We start from the raw sequence: 23,158 nt of genomic DNA on the forward strand, positions 1-23,158 counted from the left end.
GTTGCATCACAGAAGAGGGTGTAATAGGTAGATGTGGAAAACTGAAAAATTAGTTTTGTTTTGGAATTCGTTTAGTGTGGTTTCAGAATTCCTTATATTTAGTTTCGTTTTCATAAAATTGAATTCTAATTATTCATTTTCTAACGAATTCCAAATTTTTAGAACAATTTGAAAAATGATCGACTGATTCAAATTTTGTGTGAAGAATAGTTGGTTGTTAAGTAGCAGGTCGAGAAGGCAGCCGCCGCATCCTTAACAACCAATAAATCATCAGCTGTTAGCTGGGTTCCCCACTGACAGCTGAAATGTAAACAAAACAATGCCCCCCTTGCCCCAAAGCACCCACTCCCCCATGTTGAGGGCATGTGGCCTGGTTTGGCTCAGGAGGGTGGGGGGGGGGATGGCGCTCGCTCGTCTACCCCCTTTCCTGACCTGCCGGCTGCATGCTCGGTTTAGGGTCTGGTATGGATCTTGGGGGGGAACCCCACGGCCTTTTTTTTTTTAAGAAGTGGCCTTTTTTTTTCCGAATTTTTTAATGCCAGCATTGTTTTGTTTAAATTTCAGCTGTCAGTAGGGAAGCTGATGACTTATCGGTTGTTACAGACGTGGCGGCCGGCTTCCCGGCCCGCTGCTTAACAACTAGCTATTCAACACACAGAATTAAAATCGGTCGATCATTTTTCGACCGATCTGAATTCTAATCATTCTGAAAATTTCAAATTCATTAGAAGACAAATAAACTTAATTCATTTTAACAAATTTCAACAAAATTTGTTACTATTCATTACTATTTCATTTAGAGATTCGTCCATCCAAATTTGTATTTAGACTGAAACAAATTGCACATGTCTAGTGATAGGGTGTGTTCACCATTCTGGGCCACAACTCCCTCATTACAATACTACCTTTCCCCCACTTCCTATACAATCTGGTTGTACTTTAGATCTCATATCAGCTCTGTTGTACAAGGGTCTGTCTATTTTAATACAAATTGAATGGATTGTCCAGGTGTATCTTCCTATTCAATAGTTCAGAAAAACTATGGGAAATTGTAAAGAGTTTGTACAATCAGATTGCATAATGTATGGCCCTCTTTATACAAGTACATATGAGGGAGTGGATGGAGACACTCAGCTGTCAGGACCCGTTTACATCTCCATGTATTGAAAACTCACATTCCCGCATGCGTTTGTTTTGAGTGTTTTGGAGCATTTTTACTCATTACACATAAGGCAGCCCATCCACTTGAATGGGCTGCCCTACACTAAACAATAAAAGGTGTGCTAATGAGGTAAACTGGTAAACTCCTTCCTGTGTCTTACTGGTTTCTCTGTACCAGGGAGTGTCTGAAACTTTCTAAGAAATATAGCAAGGGCTAAGGCACGACCTTGTTCCCAAAATCTAAGAAAGCTTGTATTTTTTTGCAACTGAGGTACCTTTAATGGTATATTGGTACATAGTGGAGCTGGATTTTAGAAAAAAAAAAGATGAATTTAGCCTTTAACAGCCCCGGGGTTAGTATTTGGTATATTTTACATGTAAAGGAAAAAAGATTAACCATGCTAAATGTATAATGGTTGGTAGTTGCCTGTCATTGTAAAATGGTAGCTGTTGTAGATGTTGATGACCAGCATAGGACTAAAATTAGTTTGATACACAGGTCCATGTTCTATGTACCAGAAAAATTGTGTGATCTTTCATTTCTTTCGTTTCTTTCATGCATGTTTTAGTCCCATTGACAATGTAGAATGGAAACATTCTATGTAAAATTAAATTTCTTGTGGCAAAATGGATACTATTCTAAAATGATCCAACTCGAGGAATGAAGGACATCTCATAAGATATGGGGGCACTGGCAAATCCTAGTGTTCTAGGTGCGATATCTTCGTCTGTGAACTTAGTTGTGGAGGTCAGTGTGAAATTCTGTAAGATGGTTGTTAAGAAAATAAACAACTCCATACGGGCCAAACCTTCCCCGAGACACACCCGTTTTCCTGAAAAAAGAAACATTTCAGTTAGATATTTTATTGGGCTCATTGACATTGATCATGACAGGGTAGGGTGACCTAAAAGTAACATATATTCATCCTAATAAGGCTCTCTAGGAAATAGCTTAACCAAACCTCCAACTAAAAATGACAAGATAGCCTATCAAAAGAAAAAATAATGCAGCCTATGTTACAATATTAAGTTTAAATTTAGAGACTACCCTACAGTACTATCTTTCTCCCACTAGATGCCTTCAGTTTAGTTGTCACTATGATTCATCCTACCTCCTCTGAGCCAGGTTGTCCTGGAACCACCCAAACCTGTTATTGGACAGTGAAAGGACATATAAGACAAGGATCAGCTCCTCTCTCTTTCAGTCTGCTTTCTCTTTCTATCAGCATGCTTCTTGATTAGCGCCTTCTGCTGCTTCTTCCTCTCACACTTCAGTCTTGCTATATAGCAACAGCAAGAGGCTAATACCAGGTCAAATTTGGGTAATTACACAGCTTGTATTTTAAAAAATACTTTTAATGATGTATTTTTTTTTTCATTCCAACGATGTATTAACTTTTACAGAGCTGCATTAAGTTTTGCCTTTTATATCTATGTAGAATTTAACTTTAATAATTATCCATTTACTCCCGAGAGCTACTGTATATGTGTGTAAGGGCCCGTTCAGGGGTTTACAGCTCTGAGTCTATTAAAGCGTATGTAAAACCAAAAATGCAATTTTTTTTGCAGATTTGGGAATCGTTAAGACACCAGTTGTTTTTTTTCCTCCCTGTGTCCTGTAAGGATGAATTCCCTTCACTTCCTGTCCCAGAAAAACTGAAGGAAGTAAGGGGATACCTATACAAAGCAATGGGGTATTTCCTCTGAGACAATTGTCACCAAAACAGGCTCACTGTAGCTATTGGAATAGTTACTCCCAGCTCCTATTCTTGTGACAACTCACGCATTTTGGATTTTCCATCACTTTAGGTCTTGGAGACAATGGTCTCAAAGACCAAGAGTGATGATGAATCTCCCAGCAGGGACACAGACTGCAATAAAATCAGACAGAGGTTCTAACCGTTCTACATTCTACTATTCTTCCATGGAACGTTGATGGACTAATGCCCAATGGACCAATATTATCTCTTAGGTGGGTAGGGTTTAACTCATTCTTAAAGAAATTCTTTAGGTTTTATGGATGATGCAAATGTAACTGCAATTATACGATCTAGTATCACCATAGAGCCTGCATATAGAGGCATGCAAAAAGACAGAAGACTGTCACAGTCTGCAGACATGCAAAAAGAGATTGAGAAAGACTGTACACATGGTCAAAGACCGTAAACACGTTATCTGAGTAGTAGAACACTGGGGACATGCTTCAGGAGACAGTCAGGGATTGAAGACAAATTATATAAGACTACTCAAGATCACTGCAATTAATGCCTCTTTTTAAATTCATGCTTCACTTCCTACAGCCCACTTAAAAACCACTTGTGCCAAATCAATATCCCTTCTGAAAAGAAACATAGGAAAAAAACATAAAGAAAGAAAAGGGACAGCACTGAAAAAGTAAAGGAAATAAGACAAATTATTTAACTACTAGAAGCCAGTTTAAAGGATAGTTTTCCCCCACTGGCCTATCAAAGCACCTAGGGAAGGAAAACAGTCTAATGTTTAGGGCTTTACAAGCAATGCCAAAGTGCTTCATGCATCCTCTGCTCTACAGTTTGGGTATCAGGCCCTGGGCTATCCTATAAATTTACAATAGGAGTAAATCACTGTTCAAAACTACAGCTTTGCATGAACAGACAACTGATCATGGATATCAGGAATTCATTAGAAAGCCTTCTGTAGATTGTGTTTTCCTCTCTTTCTTATACTTCTTTAATTCGTTTTCAAGAGAGAAATATTTCTTTTGAAAATCAATTTGCTATCACAACAGTCCATGGAAAAAAGTCCATATGCAAACTGTTTACTTTTCTCAAGGCATCTTCTGATCCTGCAATGCTGAATCATCAATAAACACTACATTTTATTTAGGATCATCTGGATTGTTGGATATACTATTTTGTTTTGTGTAAAATCACCTTGATTGATACTTGTTCATTTAAAATGTGTTCACAATGTGTAGGTACCTGCAGAGAATGGCATGAACGCGTCATTTTTCTTAAAACAGCCATTGTTGTCCAAAAAATGGTTGGGGTCGAACTTATATGGAGTAGCAAACTGCTTGTCATCTCTAAGTACAGAGCACAACAGTGGGTAGACATCTGTGCCCTAAATAAAAAAAAAGAACATTGACACTTTGAGATTTATTACTTCGAGTTAAGTTGCTTTTTTACCTGTACAATGGGTTGACCAAGACATTTGCTTTCCTGGCAGTGAGCAGCCTGACCTACAATAGATTTGGCCATTCATCTACTGTGGACCTGTTAAATATAAGTTGCCAAGGTACATACCCCCATACAATTGTCCTACCATCCATTGCAACCCAAAGTTCCTAGAATATTGTCAAAGTCGCTAGCAATTCTATTCTGACTGGCTTACTATATGATATCTGAGGTAGATTATATAAGTAGGAATCTAAGAGAGTAGTCAATATTTTATTATATTAAATGTAAGGCAAAAAATAGTTGTTAAGAGAGAATTCACAATCTTAGGCAGGCCTTGCTGAAATGGGAGAATCTGTCCTTGGGACAACCACAGCTCTGACACTTCAAATGTTGGTTTTCATGTCAAGCTTACAGGGTTGACAAAAACCTATATCAATTCTCATTTGAAGTTTGCCAAAAGGCATGTAGGACACACAATGGAAAATGGTTCTGACAAGGCCAAAACTAAGGTTGTGGTGCTAACTCAAAATGTTATGTGCGGTTGAAAGCTCATACTACTCATCACCTGAAACAAATCATTACTGTGATGAAAGATGGCAGTGGAAGCACCATGGTGTGGAAATGCTTTTCATCAGAATTGTACATCCCAGCTGAGAACCATGTCAGAAGAAAGGCTCTGCCTAATGATACCAGCTATCCATTAATGTCCGACCTTATCACTAACACTCTGCTTCTTTATAGATGTTTCTAGAACAAAAGGATGTAAGGTGGGGAAATGAGTGGCCTCAGATCTGTTTCTAACAGTAGAGGACAGTAATAGCAATAGTAAAGTACAGACAGCCAGATCACTCAAAACCTGCGCAGTCTAGGCTGTCTTGCCTGTAGAGATGAGTGAATTTCTGAGAAGTTCAGCTGTGTTTTGGATAATTTCTCTCCCTCTGAAACAAGTCAATAGAAATCCAAACCAAGCTCCATAACAGCAAAAAATGCAAAATTGTGCAGGGGGGTTTGGAAAGATGATAAGACCAAAAACAGCTTGAGCCACTAAAAATATATATCAGAGATATTAAGATAGAAGGATGAGACTCAGAAGCACTGCCGGGCAACAGCAGATATAAACTTGTTACATTGATACAAAGACATAATTCCACCAATTGGTGGATACAATAAAAACAGCATATCATATCAGCACCCCAACCAGAATCACACAGGTCCCACCATGGGATCAGTACCCGATATCTGGGGACTGTGCGGCTTCTTTTCTGGGATGACCCATCTAAAGTGAGATACACACCAGGACAGGTACTGTGCTATTGTACCCACTGCTGTGAGCCAGTATAGCAGACCAATCTCTATGGGATGGTCTGATTCCTAGCCTGCCTTACTATATCAAATACCATTGATTCCCTAATACAGTCTGTCTACCCGTTTATATAGGAGATAGTGGATTTAAGTAAGACCCACACTAATGGGATGACAGTCGTTTTATGCTCTTACAGTGAACTCCAGCTGAACATACTATTGCTGTAACAAAATTTCTCCACCTCCTTTTTGGACTCCAGATCAGGGCACATAATTGAAGAGCTCCTGAAGAAGCGTATATCGCAGAACATGTAGAGTTTTTGTATTTTCCACCTGTTTTTGTTCCCCACCCGGGAGTCGCTTGTTCCCACGCTGGGAACCACCGGTATTTCCGATGGTGGGACCTGTGCGATTCTGGTTGGGGTGCTGATATGATATGCTGTTTTTATTGTGTTCATCAATTGGTGGAATTATGTCTTTGTAGCAATGTAACATGTTGTTTCACAAATTTTAATCAAACATAATAAATTATGACAAGATTTTATCTGTGCCTTTAAAGTCCGAGTTGTTTCCATTATTCACAATACTTCCATATGATTTAGGATGTGTCACATATCTAACATTATATGCACTCGTGGTACTGCCCCATGGCAGTGTATGTCTATCTATTAGGTAACAGCAGATTTAAGGCAGAAACGTCCTTTAGGGCATCCTTTGGTTCCTTTCTCCCAGAAGCCTTTTGAGAAGCTACAGTGGTAAACAAAAAAAAAAAAACACTGAAATCTGGATTTGGCTTAAAACATCTACATTCAAGAAAATTCCTTCCAAATCTAACAGCATCATAATTCCAGGGTAAACTTAACTTGCTCCTAATGCAGTCAAAATGTACCCACCTTGGGGATGGTGTAGCCCCTGAAGTTTACATTCTTTGATGTTTGATGTGGAAGATTCATCGGAGCAATGTCACCAAATCTCTGGATCTCATGAATTACAGCATCCATGTATGGCATCTTGTTTCGGTCCTCAGTGTTTGGAATGCGATTGTCACCAATCACGCTGTCTATTTCTTTGTGTAGTCTGGCTGTGAAACACAAAGTTATAACCTACACAAACTTACATTTACTTCTCCACTGTGTCTATGGAGTGATTTAGAGTTGCTATCTAAGATGGACTTCAAACATATTACCATTTACATTTGTTACATCTCTGTACCGTGTACAAGTTAAGGCTCGTACACACGTACCGATCGTCGGCATACAAACGTCGGTGGACGAAGGATCTGCCGATTGTACGCGTGTTAGTATGGTGCCTCCGACAGATGTCTGCGCACAATCCGCGGACAAAAGTCTTTCTTGCAAACATGAAAATATTTGTATGCCGACACCAGAACGGACGATTGTTCGCCTGTCAGTACACAATTCGGCCGACAGACCGCAGATTTGCAAGACTGGGCATGCTCAGAAAATAGAAAACACAGGGAAAGTTAACCATTACATGACATCACTTCTGCAGTCGGCGGACAAAATTCTTGTGCTGTCCTTGTGCTGTCTTTGCACTTTTCAGCAGACACCGACATCCCGGGGAGAAAAGAGGAACATTTGTAAGCCGACCATCGGTACGTGTGTACGGGGCTTTAGTGTCAGTTCCTGTTCCTGTTACGATATGCTCATGGATGTCTGGACCTCTATAACTACCCTGCCTCCCAGATAACAGGAAACAAAAGTCCCAATCCATTACATGGGTAAAAGGGTGATTAGTACTTTACAGAAAAAATATAACATTTCTAATTCTGCCCACATTTCTGTCAAGATCCACATGTATTTTTTGTAGAATAACGGTCTTTATGGTCTCTCGTACCCTGAGGAAGCCTTAGTGTGAAATGCGTCAGCTTACTGGGGACCTCTAGACTGTACTCAACAGAGACCACTGTTACCCACTTGGTATTATTGTATCAGCGTTCCCACAGGGAGCATGGTTCTACAAATGTTTTTATATATGTCCACATGTAAAGTTGTTTCCTTTTTTCTTTGTGATATAATAAATATGTTTTTATATGAAAATTTTGTGACTCTATTTGTGACCATCCCTCCCACATTGGCCCTTTCTAAAGTCCCACTATCTCTTAGGTTATGTTTTTTTTGATGTTCTATATTGGGATTATGGCCAGTTAATCATGGTACCTTTGTTTAAATGTATTTTCTGTACTTGATAAAAATGTTATTAGCCCGAAAAATGGAAACAAATGTAGTACCTCCACCTAAGGACTGGTAAACTGCAATATATTACATTTGTATTCATTTTTGTCATTTTAGCATTAAAAAAAGACATAAAGTATTTGATTGAACTGTATTGGCATGTCATTATATTAAAAAAAAAAAAAAAGATATTGTACAAAAATAAAATTGTATAGCAATGGCTTTAAACTGTGTCAGTCCTACACATCTCCTTGGGAAAGGTTGTGGCAGAGGAAATAGACAATTTTAACTTCTTTTATCACTTGCTATTATAGTGCAGTCCCTGTTTAACCACTTTGTTCAGCCTTGGTTTCAAGTCCCTTCAACTTCTTTTCCCACATTCCAGTGGGCTCCCACAAGCCCGTGGACATCAGTCTTTAAAGACCACTGTAGCGGCCACCCCGATGAAAAAAGGAGTTCCGCCACCAAAGATGTTCTCTTCACCCTAGTGAGAAGGATGCAGTAGAGTAGAGCAGGAACCGCTCTTATAAGAGCTAGTGATTTAGCAGTCCAAGCAGAAGAGCGAGAGAGCTGGTATAGCCTTCTCCCACAAACATGAGATGAGACTCTATGTTGAGGGTAAGCAGGAACTGTTTATTGAACCCACCCACACACATTATATATACTATCAGGTCAGGTGAGTCTGATAACATTATCATATGCAGATGAAATTGTATACAGAAATAGAATTAACCTGAATTAATTATCTAGCCATCTGGACAGAAACAGTATGTGAGTTCATTAACAATTAACAATTAACAATGGGTGGAAGACAGGTGGTGGAGCTAATGATATTAGCAATCTGCTAGGGGTCCGACTGTTCGGTTGTTTGTTCGGTAGATGAATAAAATGAACATAAATGAGGGCGCATGCGCGGGACTCGGCGAGGCGGACATGTCTAGCTGAGCTCCGCCCTGCAGCGAGACATTCCGACGCCTATACCCGTGACCAGCCGCACGATCCTCATCCACGACCCACCAGCATCCTTACTCACCCCACCATGGTTTCTGGAGGAACGAAATCGCGCCTCAAAAGCCGTAATATTCGGGACGTCCTGGTGAGGTCCTCTTCTAAGATGGCACCGCCTCTCCCCTCACGCTCCAGCTCCGGCTTCTCCAGGGCCCCCAAAAGTTACCTACCTCACCCGGACGAAGGTGAGTCAGATATTGATGCCCCCCTCTCACAAGGAGCAGCGGCCTTTGATCCCTCACAGGCTGCTCTGATGCAGCACTTTGAACACATACTCCATAAAGCCCTGCAGCACACCTCAGAGCAAATAACTGACAGGCTCGCTAAGGAGATTAAAGAGCTAGGCCACCGCACCTCAGACCTTGAACAGAGGGCTGATGAATTGGACGCCTGCATCCACAACCATTCAGGGGAGCTTGAGACCCTCAGAGAGGAAAACCTAGCCCTACAAGCTCAATTGGAGGATCAAGAGAATAGGGCCAGGCATTCTAACATCAAAATACGGGGGATCCCCGAGACTGTTGTAGATTTGAAATCCACCACTACAGCTCTTTTCCAAGAACTCTCTCCCTCCATCCCCATCGAAAGGCCTTGAAATGGACCGGGTCCATAGGGCCCTGGCCCCCCGCAAACCTGAGGGGCCGCCCAGAGATATCATAGCCAAATTGCATTATTACAGAACAAAAGAACAACTTCCGCAAGCCGCCAGGCAAAAGGACACCCTCCTGTTCCAAGGCTACACTTTTCAGCTTTTCACAGACCTCTGTAAAACCACGATCACTAAACACACGGCATTCAAACCCCTATTGTAGACCCTGCATCAACACCAGATCATCTATTCCTGGGGCTTCCCATTCTCTGTGTGATTCACCTACCAGGGACGCAAGCACACCTGCAAAACGACCGATGACCTCCAACATCTCCTCCAAGAGCTGCATCTGGCATCACCCCCTGAGACCCCCACCTCGCAATAGCAATGTAGTCGCTCGGCTTCGCGTTCCCCACAAAAATCCGCTGCCTCCACATCCGCCACTCCTAAGCGGAGTCGTTTCATCTCCCCTTTACCAACCTCAGTAGACTCCATGGACTGAACACCTCCTGCAGCTCCTGACCCTGGATTCACTCTATTGTCCGCTTGCCCGGCCACACTTCTTCACCGCCCTGATCATACTGACCTGTTATCTATTATCTATTTGCCTCTTATTTCAGCTTTTTGGATCTTCCGTACTGAACTGTCGATGCTGTCGCTGGAATTCCCGAAGAACCAGCTCCTCGACCCTGGTGTACTAACTGGCACCGAACTTACATGTTCTCCCTGGGACGGTAACTATGACGTTTTCATGTTCTCCCCGGGATGGTAACTATGGCATCTTCATAGATTCTATATATATGTTTTTTCTTTTTTTAAAAAAAAGACACTGACCGCATGCAGCTCCACATACTTTTTTGTATAACTTCTCCTCCGGTCAGGCAGGTGGAAATTAATTTTACTTATTTTTTGGCCCTTTTTTTTTTTGCTACTCTGGGTCCGCCACGGGTCCTTACCTGCTGACTCCCCGGACGATTCAGTCACTCTACCGATGTTATGCACTCTAGTTATCTTTGCCCCTCATTTCTGGTCACCACATACCACATTGATTTACTTCTGTTTTATACTACAGCAGGCTGAATGTCTCCTGTCGGCCGTCACTGATGCTCCTACTCGCCTCCAGAACCCTCCTTTTGGAGACTTCCTGAGGTGACAACATTCCCTCTGTGCAGATGGCTGGCCTCTGCCCAGACGGAACGCTACTTACCCTCCGAATTGTTTTGCAGTCTTTGTATACTCCACTATCTCTTTTGTCCCCCCTCTCTCCCCCCTTGTTGTGCTCCTCCTTCCTCCTTTCCCACCTTTCCTCCCCTCCCCCTACTCGCCGGGGGGGGGGGCCCAGCTAATGCACCCATGCATATTGTTTTTGGCTTCCCTCCCTCTCTTACACGATGGCCTCCTTGAACGTATTATACTTTAATGTCCAGGGCCTCAACTCCCCACAAAAACGCCGTAAAGCCTTTCCCTCCTTAGCTTCCCTTGAGGCCCATGTTGCATGCTTACAAGAAACCCATTTCTCTACCTCCCATATGCCTAAACATTTGACTGCCTCTTACCCCCAGTTTTTCACAGCCTCTGCTAATGTTAAGAAAAGGGGGGGTCCTCATAGTGTTTCACCGTAAAGCTCGGTTCATACTCCACTCCTCCATTGCAGACCCTGAAGGCAGATACTTAATACTCATTGGTTCATTATTGGACACAGAAGTCACTCTAGCTTCCTATTACGCACCAAATTGAAAACAACACTCTTTCCTCTCACATTTTCTGAAGATAGTTGAACAGCAAAAAAAAGGAACAGTCATACTCTGTGGCGACCCCAATCAAGTTCTATATCCATTCCTAGACAAATCCCCTGTCTCGCTCTCCCAACCCACGCAATGACTCTCTTTTCAGCATCTCCTCCAAACCCATTCCCTAGTAGACACCTGGAGAGAACTCAACCCAGCCAAACGTCAATATACCTACTATTCTAATCCGCGCAAGACGTCCACACGCATAGATCACATATTCACCTCAGTGGCCTCTTCACCAGCTCTTTTGTCCTCCTCTATCCTACCGATACCCTGGTCTGACCACAACGCGGTGATCTCCACCTTTGTCTCCCTGGTCCCCAAGCAGCACACTTCTGTTCTGAACCCTTAACTCCACTTTCACTCTAGCCCATAAACGCTTCCAAACAAACCCGACCCCAGATAATAAATCAGCCCTTGATAAGGCAACACTGGAACTGGACCTTTTTCTCACTGAATCCGCTGAAAAGCAACTCTGACGCTCCCAACTCCAGTTCTACATCAAAGCCAACAAACCTGACACTTTCCTCGCACTCTCTCTCCAAAATGCCAACATTATTCGAAAGCCGATCCGTCTGAAAACTTCTTCCACGACCTATACTAGTAACCCGCTTAAAATTCTAGAGACCTTTCGCCACCATCTCTCTAAACTTTACTCCCCCTCACAACCTCCACTCAACTCCCAGGTCTCTGACTTCTTCTCCAACCTCACCTTACCCTCACTATCCACTTCACAACGCGAAGCTTTAGATGCACCTATATCTGAACTTGAAATCCGTAATGCCATCAAGACCCTCAAACTCCACAAGAGGCCAGGGCCTGATGGCTTTACTGCTTCTTATTACAAACATTTTTCTGACCTCCTGACCCCTATGCTCTCTAAAGCTTATAACTCCATACTGACAGGTCACTCTCTCAGCCCCTACTCCCTGAAAGCAGCAATCTCCATGATACCCAAACCGCAAATTGACGATTCTTCTTGGACCAATTATCGCCCGATCTCCTTTCCTAATATAGATATAAAAATTATGGCCAAAATGCTATCTGCCCGTCTCAACTTAGTTATAGGATCCTTGATCCATAGGGACCAAACTGGTTTCATCACATGTCGACAAACTGGAGACAACGTGCACAGAGCAATCCATCTTGCATACCACGCCCGCCGCCGCCACATCCCGGCATGCTTTATCTCCCTTGATATAAGGAAAACTTTTGATACTCTCTCATGGACCTACTTACAATCTGTACTGCGTATCTGGGGTTTCGGCCCCCACTTCCTGTCCTGGGTTTCCTCTCTATATTCCACCCTATCTGCCTTTATCCGTTACATTCGCTTCCAATCCTCTACTTTTCCGGTTGGCTGTGGCACTAGACAGGGCTGCCCATTATCCCCTCTCCTTTTTATGCTTGCAATTGAACCGCTTGCCCATAAGATCTGATCCATCCAGAATATAAAAGGCATAGAACTCGGCCGTCACCATCACGAATTATGTTTATTTGCAGACGAAATTCTTCTATTCCTCTCTTCCCCGCTCACCTCTACCCCTAATCTTCTGGCTATCCTGAAACAATTTGCCCACATCTCGGGTTTAGTAGTTAACCCACATACCTATTTCGGGTCCTACCCTTGCATGTCCCTTCCTACTATTTGCGTCAGCTGCAGAGCAGGACCTTCTCCTAACGTTTGGGGTACAGACAGACCCAGGGTGCCTCGAAAGATTCTTCACCTTCACAAGCTTCATGGAGGATTGGGTGTCCCTCATTATGCCAAATATTACCAGGCCGCCCACCTAGCCCAACTAACGAAATGGCACGCTACTCAGGAAGTCCCCCCTGTGGGTGGCCTTGGAAGCAGTCGATTGTGACCCCTTATCCGTGGCTAACCTACTATGGCTGAATTCCTCTGACCGCCGATTGATTACCAACCCTATACTGCTCCACTTACTGCACCTTAAAGTTTAAATACAAACTGCAATCAACCCATACTCCGTTGCTCTCCTACCTCCACAACCTGTCCTTCTCCCCTGCATGGGAATCACCGTCCTCTTTCCATCGCTGGTCAGCGGCCGGCCTTACCCGCGCACATTCCCTAATCTTTTTTGACTCATTCAAACCCTTCCCATCACTCTGATACTCGCACCACCTCCTGAGTACTCAAATCTTCTGCTACCTGCAGATCAAACACTTTCTGTCCTGCTGCATCTGGACTGACATATCCCTATCCATCCTGACCTCCTTTGAACATGTCTGTCTCCATGACCCACATGCCAGGGGTCTTATCTCCCTACTTTACGCCAGGCTCTCTGAACCCCCAAACCCCCTGCTTATGCAACTAACTGGGAACGGGACTTGGGTACTCCGCTGGACTTTAAAGATTTGTCCAAAATCTGGCAGACAACAAAGAATATTGTGGCCTCCGAAACTAATTACAAAGTTCTGATGAATTGGTACCTAGTGCCAGCCCGTATTGTTAAATTCTTCCCGTCATACTCTCCGGCCTGTTTCCGAGGCTGTCAGGATGCGGGCACTCATATGCATATCTGGTGGTCCTGCTCTATGGTCCAACAATTTTGGAAGGCTGTCTTTCACATTCTCTTTACCCTCATGGACACACCCTTCCAACCCGATCCCTATCTTGCCCTTTTAAATATGAAACCAGATGCCGTTTCTGCGCGACGACACAAATTATTTCTGCAAGTTACTACAGCAGCTAAACAAACTATAGCTAAAGACTGGAAAACCCCCCATCTACCTATTCCCGAAGTGAAGTCACTAAGGCCATGATTCATGGGAAAATTGAAGCAATCCTATTGGACAAGGTTGAGAGATTTTAAAACTTTGGCAACCTTGGGTAGACCATTTTCTTTCCCCAAATTTTGATCTTTCCCTCCTATTGCCCTGAGCAACGTTTTATGATGCTTGTAATTATCAGTGCTAGTCCGGTCCCCCCCCCCCCTCTGTCTTCCTACCTTTCCTCCTATACCTTTTCTTACCCCTCCCCCCCTCCCGTTTTGTCCCCCCCTGCTTCTCCCCCTTCCTCCCTTTCCCTACCACTCTTTCATACTTATCTATGAAACTGTATATGCAATGCTCTGGCTGTTAACCCTCCTACAGTGGTTACATCTGCCCTCACTCACTGAACTACCATATCCTCTCTTAGCTACTATTGGTTCCTTTTATCTCATTGCCTAGGTCATTGACCTTACTATATTTCCTTCAGTTCTCTTGGTTATGTTTTGTGACATCAGGTGACATCATTCATACGCCTACTGTATAGACCACTAACGGCGCCGCCGCATGCAGGCACAGCAAGTTCCCTTTTAGGGGTGCCCGGGTGTTGACTGCGCCGGCGAGGTCCCTCCTTTGGGTCACCACCCGCATTGTTTCATTCACTTATCCATTGCCATTGTTTGCCTTGTTATTGTAACCAGTTCACCTTTGTTACCACTGATACGTCTGTAGCCTTTATTACTTGTGTTGTACATGATGCATTGTACTCATTTCCCTTTGTTTTCTCAATAAAATGTTTGAACACGAAAAAAGTGAACATAAATGAAATAAAAGGCAATGTCCCGAACTCATAGGAGAATGAAATGAAGGGGTTTACAATTCAGGGACAGAGTGATCCGTCACAACCACGCTTGATGAGACAGAAATGACTGGGCATGAGATCTGTCACCAGGTATCTGGTGCTCCACCATTGTATCCAGTGTGCAGGCAGCTGGTTTTAGGCACAATAGCATGCAGCTTTAGGAGAAGACCAGGGCATTGCTTCAACTGTGTTCAGGGTGCTGAGGTTTCAGTGTTGTGGCCCTGCACCTACAGCCCTTCAATCAGGTGTCCAAACCAGAGACACTTCATTCCACTTGCCAGTGAACAGGTCCACAGAACCCTCCAGCCAGCCAACCCTGTCAGCCACCTGGATGATCAGAAACAGTCTACCTCCCTGTGAGAGAGCTGTTGCCTCCATGGAAATGCAAGTAACCATTATGTCATGCACTGTTTATTATAAGGTGATTCCTCCCTGCAATCTGTTCTACTAGTAACATCCGAGTGCCCCTCATGGGAAGTTTTCCATTTTCAGCCCTTGGATTTGTTTTCTCTTCATTGTCTGTTTTACATTGTGCTGTGCCTATTGCATTCCACTTGCCATTCTACTCTGTCTTCTTAAAGCTACCCATTGGCTGCTAATCCTGTAACATGTTACACTATGACTTGTTAGTATAAAAGCAAAATTGAAAAATAATTTAGGAATTATAAAAATATTGTTTTCTAAATCTTTTTGTTTCCTGCAGGTTGGTGTCCAAACTGCAGCCGAGGACCACACGTGGCTCATTGGAACTTGCTCTGCAGCCCATTGACCCAAGCAATCTGTATTGGGGGTTGGAGAATTGATTTATAAAGGAGTAATAGTAGTGATATTTTCTAGCCTTATATTGGATGTTCCCAGTCTCTCAGTGTCTCAAGTCACAAACTTGTTGTACAGCATGTCCACAATCTCTGATTATTATTTTCTCTAATAACTGAAAATTTTGTCAGTTTTCTCTAGGATCACATATACTGAAAATGATCTGTGGACCTTTTTTTAATGTTTTATATTGAGTAGGGAATAGCTAGAATTTCTTTAAGGTTTTTCCACTTCTTTTACGACGTGGGGAGTATTACCTTCACTTTCTGTTTACAGGGACACACCAAGAAGTAAGAGATCTTTTGAAAGTGAGGAGATATCCTCTCTTAGACAATTGTCACCAGAACAAGTTTTCCTTCACCCGTCTTCCGGTGACAACTCAAAACTTTTGAATTTCCCATCACTTTAATTGCAAATTGTCATCACGACAAATGGAGAGGGTAACTCTTTCCAGCAGGCACACAAACAGCAAATAAAACCTGACAGAGCTTCTAACCTTGAACATTCTGTCCAACCTAAATAAAAGGAAGTTTTAGCTTTGTACACACATTAAATGTCTTTTCCCAAAAAGTAAAATGCTTATATAGGTATGAATGAGCCCTAATATCCTACAGCTTCCACTCTATACCACAGGGTATCCAACCTGTGGCCCAAGATGGCTATGAATGTGGCCCAACACAATATTGTAAACTAACAGTACTTAGACATGGTTTCTTTTTTTTTGTAAAAATGTGTTTACACTTAGTGAACACATGCTGTCGAAGATTTGACCGATCGCTCTTTACTAGACCTTTGTAAGTTTTATCTTCCCAAAGAAAAATATCCCATTCACACAATCATACACACAATCACACACAATCACGCCTTATTCAAGTTATCCGTTTTCAGCAGCACCTATATTTGTGAGCAACTATTTTCAAGCATGAAGTACACTAAAGGTAAAATTAGAGCCAAAATATCTGATGATCACCTTATTTAGAATTCATTTAGACTTGCTACTACATCCATCCAATCAGATAATGATGTGTTTGTTTATCAAAAACCATGTCAAATATCACACTAGTTTGACGTTGCCCTCTTTTACTTTTAGAATAAAATACAGTATCTCACAAAAGTGAGTACACTCCTCACATTTTTGTAAATATTTTATTATATCTTTTTATGTGACAACACTGAAAAAAATTACACTTTGCTACAATGTAAAGTAGTGAGTGTACAGCTTATATAACAGTGTAAATTTGCTGTCCCCTCAAAATAACTCAACACACAGCCATTAATGTCTAAACCGCTGGCAACAAAAGTGAATACACCCCTAAGTAAAAATGTCCAAAGTGGGCCCAATTAGTCATTTCCCTCCCCAGTTTCATGTGACTCATTAGTGTTATAAGGTCTCAGGTTTGAAAGAGGAGCAGGTGTGTTAAATTTGGTGTTATCGCTTTCACTCTCTCATACTGGTCACTGGAAGTTCAACATGGCACCTCATGGCAAAAAACTCTCTGAGGATCTGAAAAAAAGAATTGTTGCTCTACATAAAGATGGCCTAGGCTATAAGAAGATTGCCAAGACCCTGAAATTGAGCTGCAGCATGGTCGCCAAGACCATACAGAGGTTTAAAAGGACAAGTTCCACTCAGAACAGGCCTCACCATGGTCGACCAAAGAAGTGTGCACATGCTCAGCGTCATATCCAGAGGTTGTCTTTGGGAAAAAGATGTATGAATGCTGCCAGCATTGCTGCAGAGATTGAAGGGGTGGGCGGTCAGCCTGTCAGTGCTCAGACCATACGTCCACACACTGCATCAAATTGGTGTGCATGTCTGTCGTCCCAGAAGGAATTCTCTTCTAAAGATGATGCACAAGAAAGCCTGCAAACAGTTTGCTGAAGACAAGCAGACTAAGGACATGGATTACTGGAACCATGTCCTGTGGTCTGATGAGACCAAGATAAACTTATATGGTTCAGATGGTATCAAGCGTGTGTGGCGGCAACCAGGTAAGGAGTACAAAGACAAGTGTGTCTTGCCTACAGTCAAGCATGGTGGTGGGAGTGTCATGGTCTGGGGCTCCATGAATGCTGCCGGCTCTGGGGAGCTACAGTTCATTGAGGGAACCATGAATGCCGACATGTACTGTGACATACTGAAGCAGAGTATGATCCCCCTCCCTTCAGAGACTGGGCCACAGAGCAGTATTCCAACATGATAACGACCCCAAACACACCTTCAAGACAGCTACTGCCTTGCTAAAGAAGCTGAGGGTAAAGGTGATGGACTGGCCAAGCATGTCTCCAGACCTAAATCCTATTGAGCATGTGTGGGACATCCTCAAACGCAAGGTTTCTAACATCCACCAGTTCTGTGATGTCGTCATGGAGGCGGGGAAGAGGACTCCAATGGCAACCTGTGAAGCTCTGGTGAACTCCATGCCCAAGAGGATTAAGGCAGTGCTGGAAAAAAATGGCGGCCACACAAAATATTGACACTTTGGGCCCACTTTGGACATTTTCCCTTAGGGTTGTGCTCACTTTTGTTGCCAGCAGTTTAGACTTTAATGGCTGTGTTTTGAGTTATTTTTAGGAAACAGCAAATTTACACTGCTATACAAGCTGTACACTCACTACATTACATTGTAGCAAAGTGTAATTTCTTCAGTGTTGTCACATGAAAAGATATAATAAACCATTTACAAAAAGGTGAGGGGTGTACATACACTATATTACCAAAAGTATTGAGACACCTGTCTTTACACGCATATGAGCTTTATTGGCATCCCAGTCTTAGTCCATAGGGCTCAATATTGAGTTGGCCCATCCTTTGCAGCTATAACAGCTTCAAATCTTCTGGGAAGGCTATCCACAAGGTTTAGGAGTGTGTCTATGGGAGTGTTTGACCATTCTTGCCGAAGTGCATTTGTGAGGTTAAGCACTGATGTTGGAGAAAAGGCCTGGCTCGCAGTCTTCATTCAAATTCATCCCAAAGGTGTTCAATCGGGTTGAGGTCAGTCAAGTTCCTCCACCTCAAACTCGCTCATCTGCATCTTTATGGACCTTGCTTTGTGCGCTGCTCCAGATCATTTGGTGGAGGGGGGGTTATGGTGTGGGTCAGGCCCAGACTGGGATAAAAAATAGGCCTGGACATTTTAGACTGAGCAACCTTTTTGTTTTTTTTATTTAAACCAAATTACAAATAAAGACAGCTACCGGTTTCTCGATGTCTTTTAGTTCTGTTTAGTCTGCTACAGTAACTGATTGATTGCAGTTACTGCTCACTGATTGCTAGAGGTTACTGCACATTTTTACTGCTCATCCATTGGTGGCTGGGGAGGGGGGAAAGTGTGATAAGTGGCAGTACTTGAGGGGGGGGGGATTGAGTGTCAGTGCTGGGGGAGGGGGTGAATTAAGTGGCTGTGCTGGGGGAGGGGGGTGAATTGAATGGCAGTGTTGGGGGAGGGGTGAAGTGAGTTGCACTGGGGGAGGGGGAGTGAATTGAGTGGCTGTACTGGGGGGGGGGGAGGAGGGTGTGAATTGAGTGGCAGTCCTGGGGAGGTGGGGTGTGAATTGATTGGCTGTGCTGGGGGGGGGGTGTGAATTGAGTGTCAGTGCTGGGGAGGTGGGGTGTGAATTGAATGGCTGTGCTGGGGGGAGTGTGAAATGAGAGTCAATGCTGGGGGGGAAGGAATGAGTTGCAGTGATGGGGGAGGGGGTGAACTGAGTGGCAGTGCTGGGGAGAGGGATGTGAATTGATTAGCTGTGCTGGGGGGGAGGAATGAGTGGCAGTGCTGGGGTAGGGGGGAATCGGATGGGATCAGTGGCAGTGTGGAAGGAGGGTGGGATCAGTGGCAGTGAGGGGGGGTGGAATGAGTGCTAATTGCTGGTGGGTCGTAGGGATGAGTGGCAGTGCTGGTGGGGGATGGGATCAGTGGCAGTGCTGATGGTGAGGATTTGATGGGATGAGTGGCAGTGTGGGGGGCAGGTGGGATCAGTGGCAGCATGGAGGGTGGGATAAGTGGCAGTGATGGGGGGATAAGTTAAGTGGCAGTGCAAGCTGGTAGTTGGGATGGTTGGCAGTGCTTGGGGGGTGGGTGGGATCAGTGGCAGTGCGGGGGGGGATGAAATCAGTGGCAGTACTGGGGGATGAAATGAGTGGCAGTGCTGGTGGGGGAGGGGGTGGAATGAATGGCGGGGGGGGGATTGGATTGGATCAGTGGCAGAGTGGAGGGAGGGTGGGATCAGTGGCAGTGCAGGGGGGAATAGGATGAGTGACAGTACGAGAGGAGGGTATGTGTGGTAGCGCTGGTGGGTTGTTGGGATGAGTGGCAGTGCTGAGGGGGATGAGATCAGTGGCAGTACTGGAGGATGGAATAAGTAGCAGTGTTAGGGGGGTAATGGAAGGAATGGCAATGTGGAGGGAGGGTGGGATCCGTGGCAATTTAGGGGGGATAAGATGAATTACAGTACGGATGAGTGGCAGTGCTTTGGGGGGATTGGATGAGATCAGTGGCAGTGCTTGGGGGGGGTGGAATGAGTAGCAGTGTTGAGGGAAGGGATGGAAGGAGTGGCAGTGTGAAGGAAGGGGATGGAAGGATGGGAGGAGTGGCAGCATGAAGGGAGGGGATGAAAGAGTGGCAGCGTGGAGGGAGAGGATGGGAGGAGTGTTAGTGTTAAGGTAGAGGATGGAAGGAGTGGCAGCGTGGAGGGAGGGGATGGGAGGAGTGGCAGCATGGAGGGACAGGATGGGAGGAGTGGCAGCATGGAGGGAGGGGATGGGAGGAGTGGCAGCATGGAGGGAGCGGAAGGGAGGAGTGGCAGCATGGAGGGAGGGGGTGGGAGGAATGGCTGTGTGAAGGGAGGGGATGGGAGGAGTGGCAGCGTGAAGCGAGGGGATGGGAGAATTGTCAGCATGGAGGGAGGGGATGGGAGGCGAAGCAATGTTGAGGCAGGGGATGGAAGGAGTGGCAGAGTGGAGGGAGGGGATGGAAGCAGTGGCAGCGTGGATGGAGGGGATGGGATGAGTGGCAGTAATGGGGGAGGTTGGGATGAGTGGCAGTGCTGTTGGGGGGGGGGTGGCATCAGTGGCAGTGCTAGGGGGAGGTGGGATCAGTGGCTATGCTGGGTGGAGGGATGGGATCAGTGACAGTGTTGGGGGGGTCAGTGGCAGTGCTGGGGATCAGATCAGTGACAGTGCTGGAGGAGATCGGATTGGTGGCAATGCTGGGGGGATCAGTGGCAGTGCTGGGGGGATCGGATCAGTGACAGTGCTGGGGGGGATTGGTTCAGTGGCAGTGCTGGGAGGGATCGGATCAGTGACAGTGCTGGGGGATCGGATCAGTGACAGTGGTGGGGGGGGATCGGATCAGTGACAGTGCTGGGGGGGATCACATCAGTGGCAGTGCTGAGGGGATCGGATCAGTGGCAGTGCTGGGGGGATTGGATCAGTGGCAGTGCTGGGGGGATCAGGTCATTGACAGTGCTGGGGGGGATCGGATCAGTGGCAGTGCTGGGGAGGATTGGATCAGTGACAGGACTGGGGGATTTGGATCAGTGACAGGGCTGGGGGGATCGGATCAGTGACAGTGCTGGGGGATCATATCAGTGGCAGTTCTGGGGGGATGAGATTAGTGTCAGTGCTGGGGGGGGTCAGTGTCAGTGCTGGGGGGGATTGGATCAGTGACAGGGCTGAGGGGGGGATCAGTGGCATTCTGGGGTGACGGGATGAGTGGCAGTGCTTGGGGGGTTGGATGGGATCAGTGGCAGTGCTTGAGGGTGGGATGAGTGGCAGTGTGATGGAGGGAGGGGATGGGAGTAATGGCAGCGTTGAGGGAGGGGATGGGAGGAGTGGCAGCATGCAGGGAGGGGATGGCAGGAGTGGCAGCATGGAGGGAGGGGATGGGAGGAGTGGCAGCATGAAGGGAGGGGATGGAAGGAGAGGTAGCGTGAAGGGAGGAGATGGGAGAAGTGGCATTGTGAAGGGAGGGGATGGGAGGAGTGGCATCATAGAGGGGGGAAGGGAAGAGTGGCAGCATAGAGGGAAGGGATAGGAGGAGTGGCAGCATGAAGGGATGGGAGGTGTGGCAGTATGGAGGGAAGAGATGGGAGGAGTGGCAGTGTGAACGGAGGGGATGGGAGGAGTGGCAGCGTGGAGGGAGGGGAGGGGGTTAGTACCAGCGTGGGGGAAGGGATGAGTGGCAGTGATGGGGGGAGGGTGGAATGAGTGGCAGTGCTGGTGGGGGGATGGCATCAGTGGCAGTGCTAGGGGGGGTGGGATCAGTGTCCATGCTGGGTGGAGGGATGGGATCAGTGATAGTGTTGGGGGGGTCAGTTGCAGTGCTGGGGGTATTAGATCAGTGACAGTGCTGGAGGAGATAGGATCAGTGGCAGTGCTGGGGGGATCAGTGGCAGTGCTGGCGGGGATCAGATCAGTGACAGTGCTGGAGGGGTGGAATCAGTGACAGTGCTGGGGGATCGGATGAGTGACAGTGCTGGGGGGGATCGGATCAGTGACAGTGCTGGGGGGATCGGATCAGTGACAGTGCTGTGGGGGATCAGATCAGTGACAGTGCTGGGGGGGATCAGATCATAGACAGTGCTGGTGCTGGGGGGGGGATCGGATCAGTGACATTGCTGAGGGGGATCGGATCAGTGACAGTGCTGGGGGAATCAGATCAGTGACAGTGCTGGGGTGGATCAGATCAGTGACAGGGCTGGGGGGATGGGAGCAGTGACAGGGCTGGGGAGATCGGATCAGTGACAGTGCTGGTGGAGTCGGATCAGTGGCAGTGCTGGGGGGGATCGGATCAGTGATAGTGCTGGGGGGGATCGCATCAGTGGCAATGCTGAGGGGTTTGGATCAGTGGCAGTGCTGAGGGATCAGATCAGTGACAGGGCTGGGGGGTTCGAATCAGTGACAGGGCTGGGGGGAATGGATAAGTGGCAGTGCTGGGGGGATCATATCAGTGGCAGTGCTAGGGGGGTCAGATCAGTGGCAGTTCTGGGGGGGAGGTCAGTGACAGTGCTGGGGGGATCGGATCAGTAACAGGGATGGGGGGATCAGTGGCAGTGCTGTGGGTGGGGGGTCAGTGGCAGTGCCGAGGGGGGTCAGTGGCAGGGCTGAAGGGGGGTCAGTGGCAGTGCTGGGGGGTCAGTGGCAGTGCTGTGGGGGGGTCATTGGCAGTGTTGAGGGGGGGTCAGTGGCAGTGCTGTGGGGTGGTCAGTGGCAGGGCTGAAGGGGGGTCAGTGGCAGTGCTGGGGGGGCAATGGCAGTGCTGGGGGGGTCAGTACTCACTGTGTGTCATGCTTCATTATGTCTCCAGTTCCGTGGTGTCTGGCAGCGGTGGCACCCCGGCTAAAATGCGAAGATAGGGTCTCCTGCAGCCCCTCCCACTTCACAGGCCTCATGGATCGGCTGACCTCTAGTCTCGCCCCCCCCCATCCCCCGGCCATGCCAAGAACTGAATGGGCGGCGGCGGGCTCTGGGGACATGAAAAGGTTGAGTGGGTGGCCATGGGTTCCAGGGACAGCCCAGCTGGGTGACCGCAAAGAGGCTGGGAGAA

The 23,158-nt window shown here is 46.0% G+C and overlaps 1 protein-coding gene across 1 annotated transcript in view; it reads right to left on the reverse strand.

The window, feature by feature from the left end:
* Window positions 1-1,715: 1,715 nt before the first annotated feature.
* LOC309560466 (cytochrome P450 2A13-like) overlaps window positions 1,716-23,158 on the reverse strand; it is a 98,933-nt gene continuing 77,490 nt past the window's right edge. The window contains exons 16-18 of the mRNA XM_082264099.1: window positions 6,515-6,702; window positions 4,122-4,263; window positions 1,716-1,994 (exon numbers count right to left, since the gene is read on the reverse strand). Of these exons, the coding sequence (XP_082120225.1) occupies window positions 1,801-1,994; window positions 4,122-4,263; window positions 6,515-6,702 (524 nt within the window). The 3' untranslated portion in view covers window positions 1,716-1,800. The remainder of the gene's footprint in view (window positions 1,995-4,121; window positions 4,264-6,514; window positions 6,703-23,158) is intronic.

This window comes from Pelophylax lessonae (genome assembly GCF_965119305.1).
Source record: "Pelophylax lessonae genome assembly, chromosome: 7".
Lineage (NCBI taxonomy): Eukaryota > Metazoa > Chordata > Amphibia > Anura > Ranidae > Pelophylax > Pelophylax lessonae.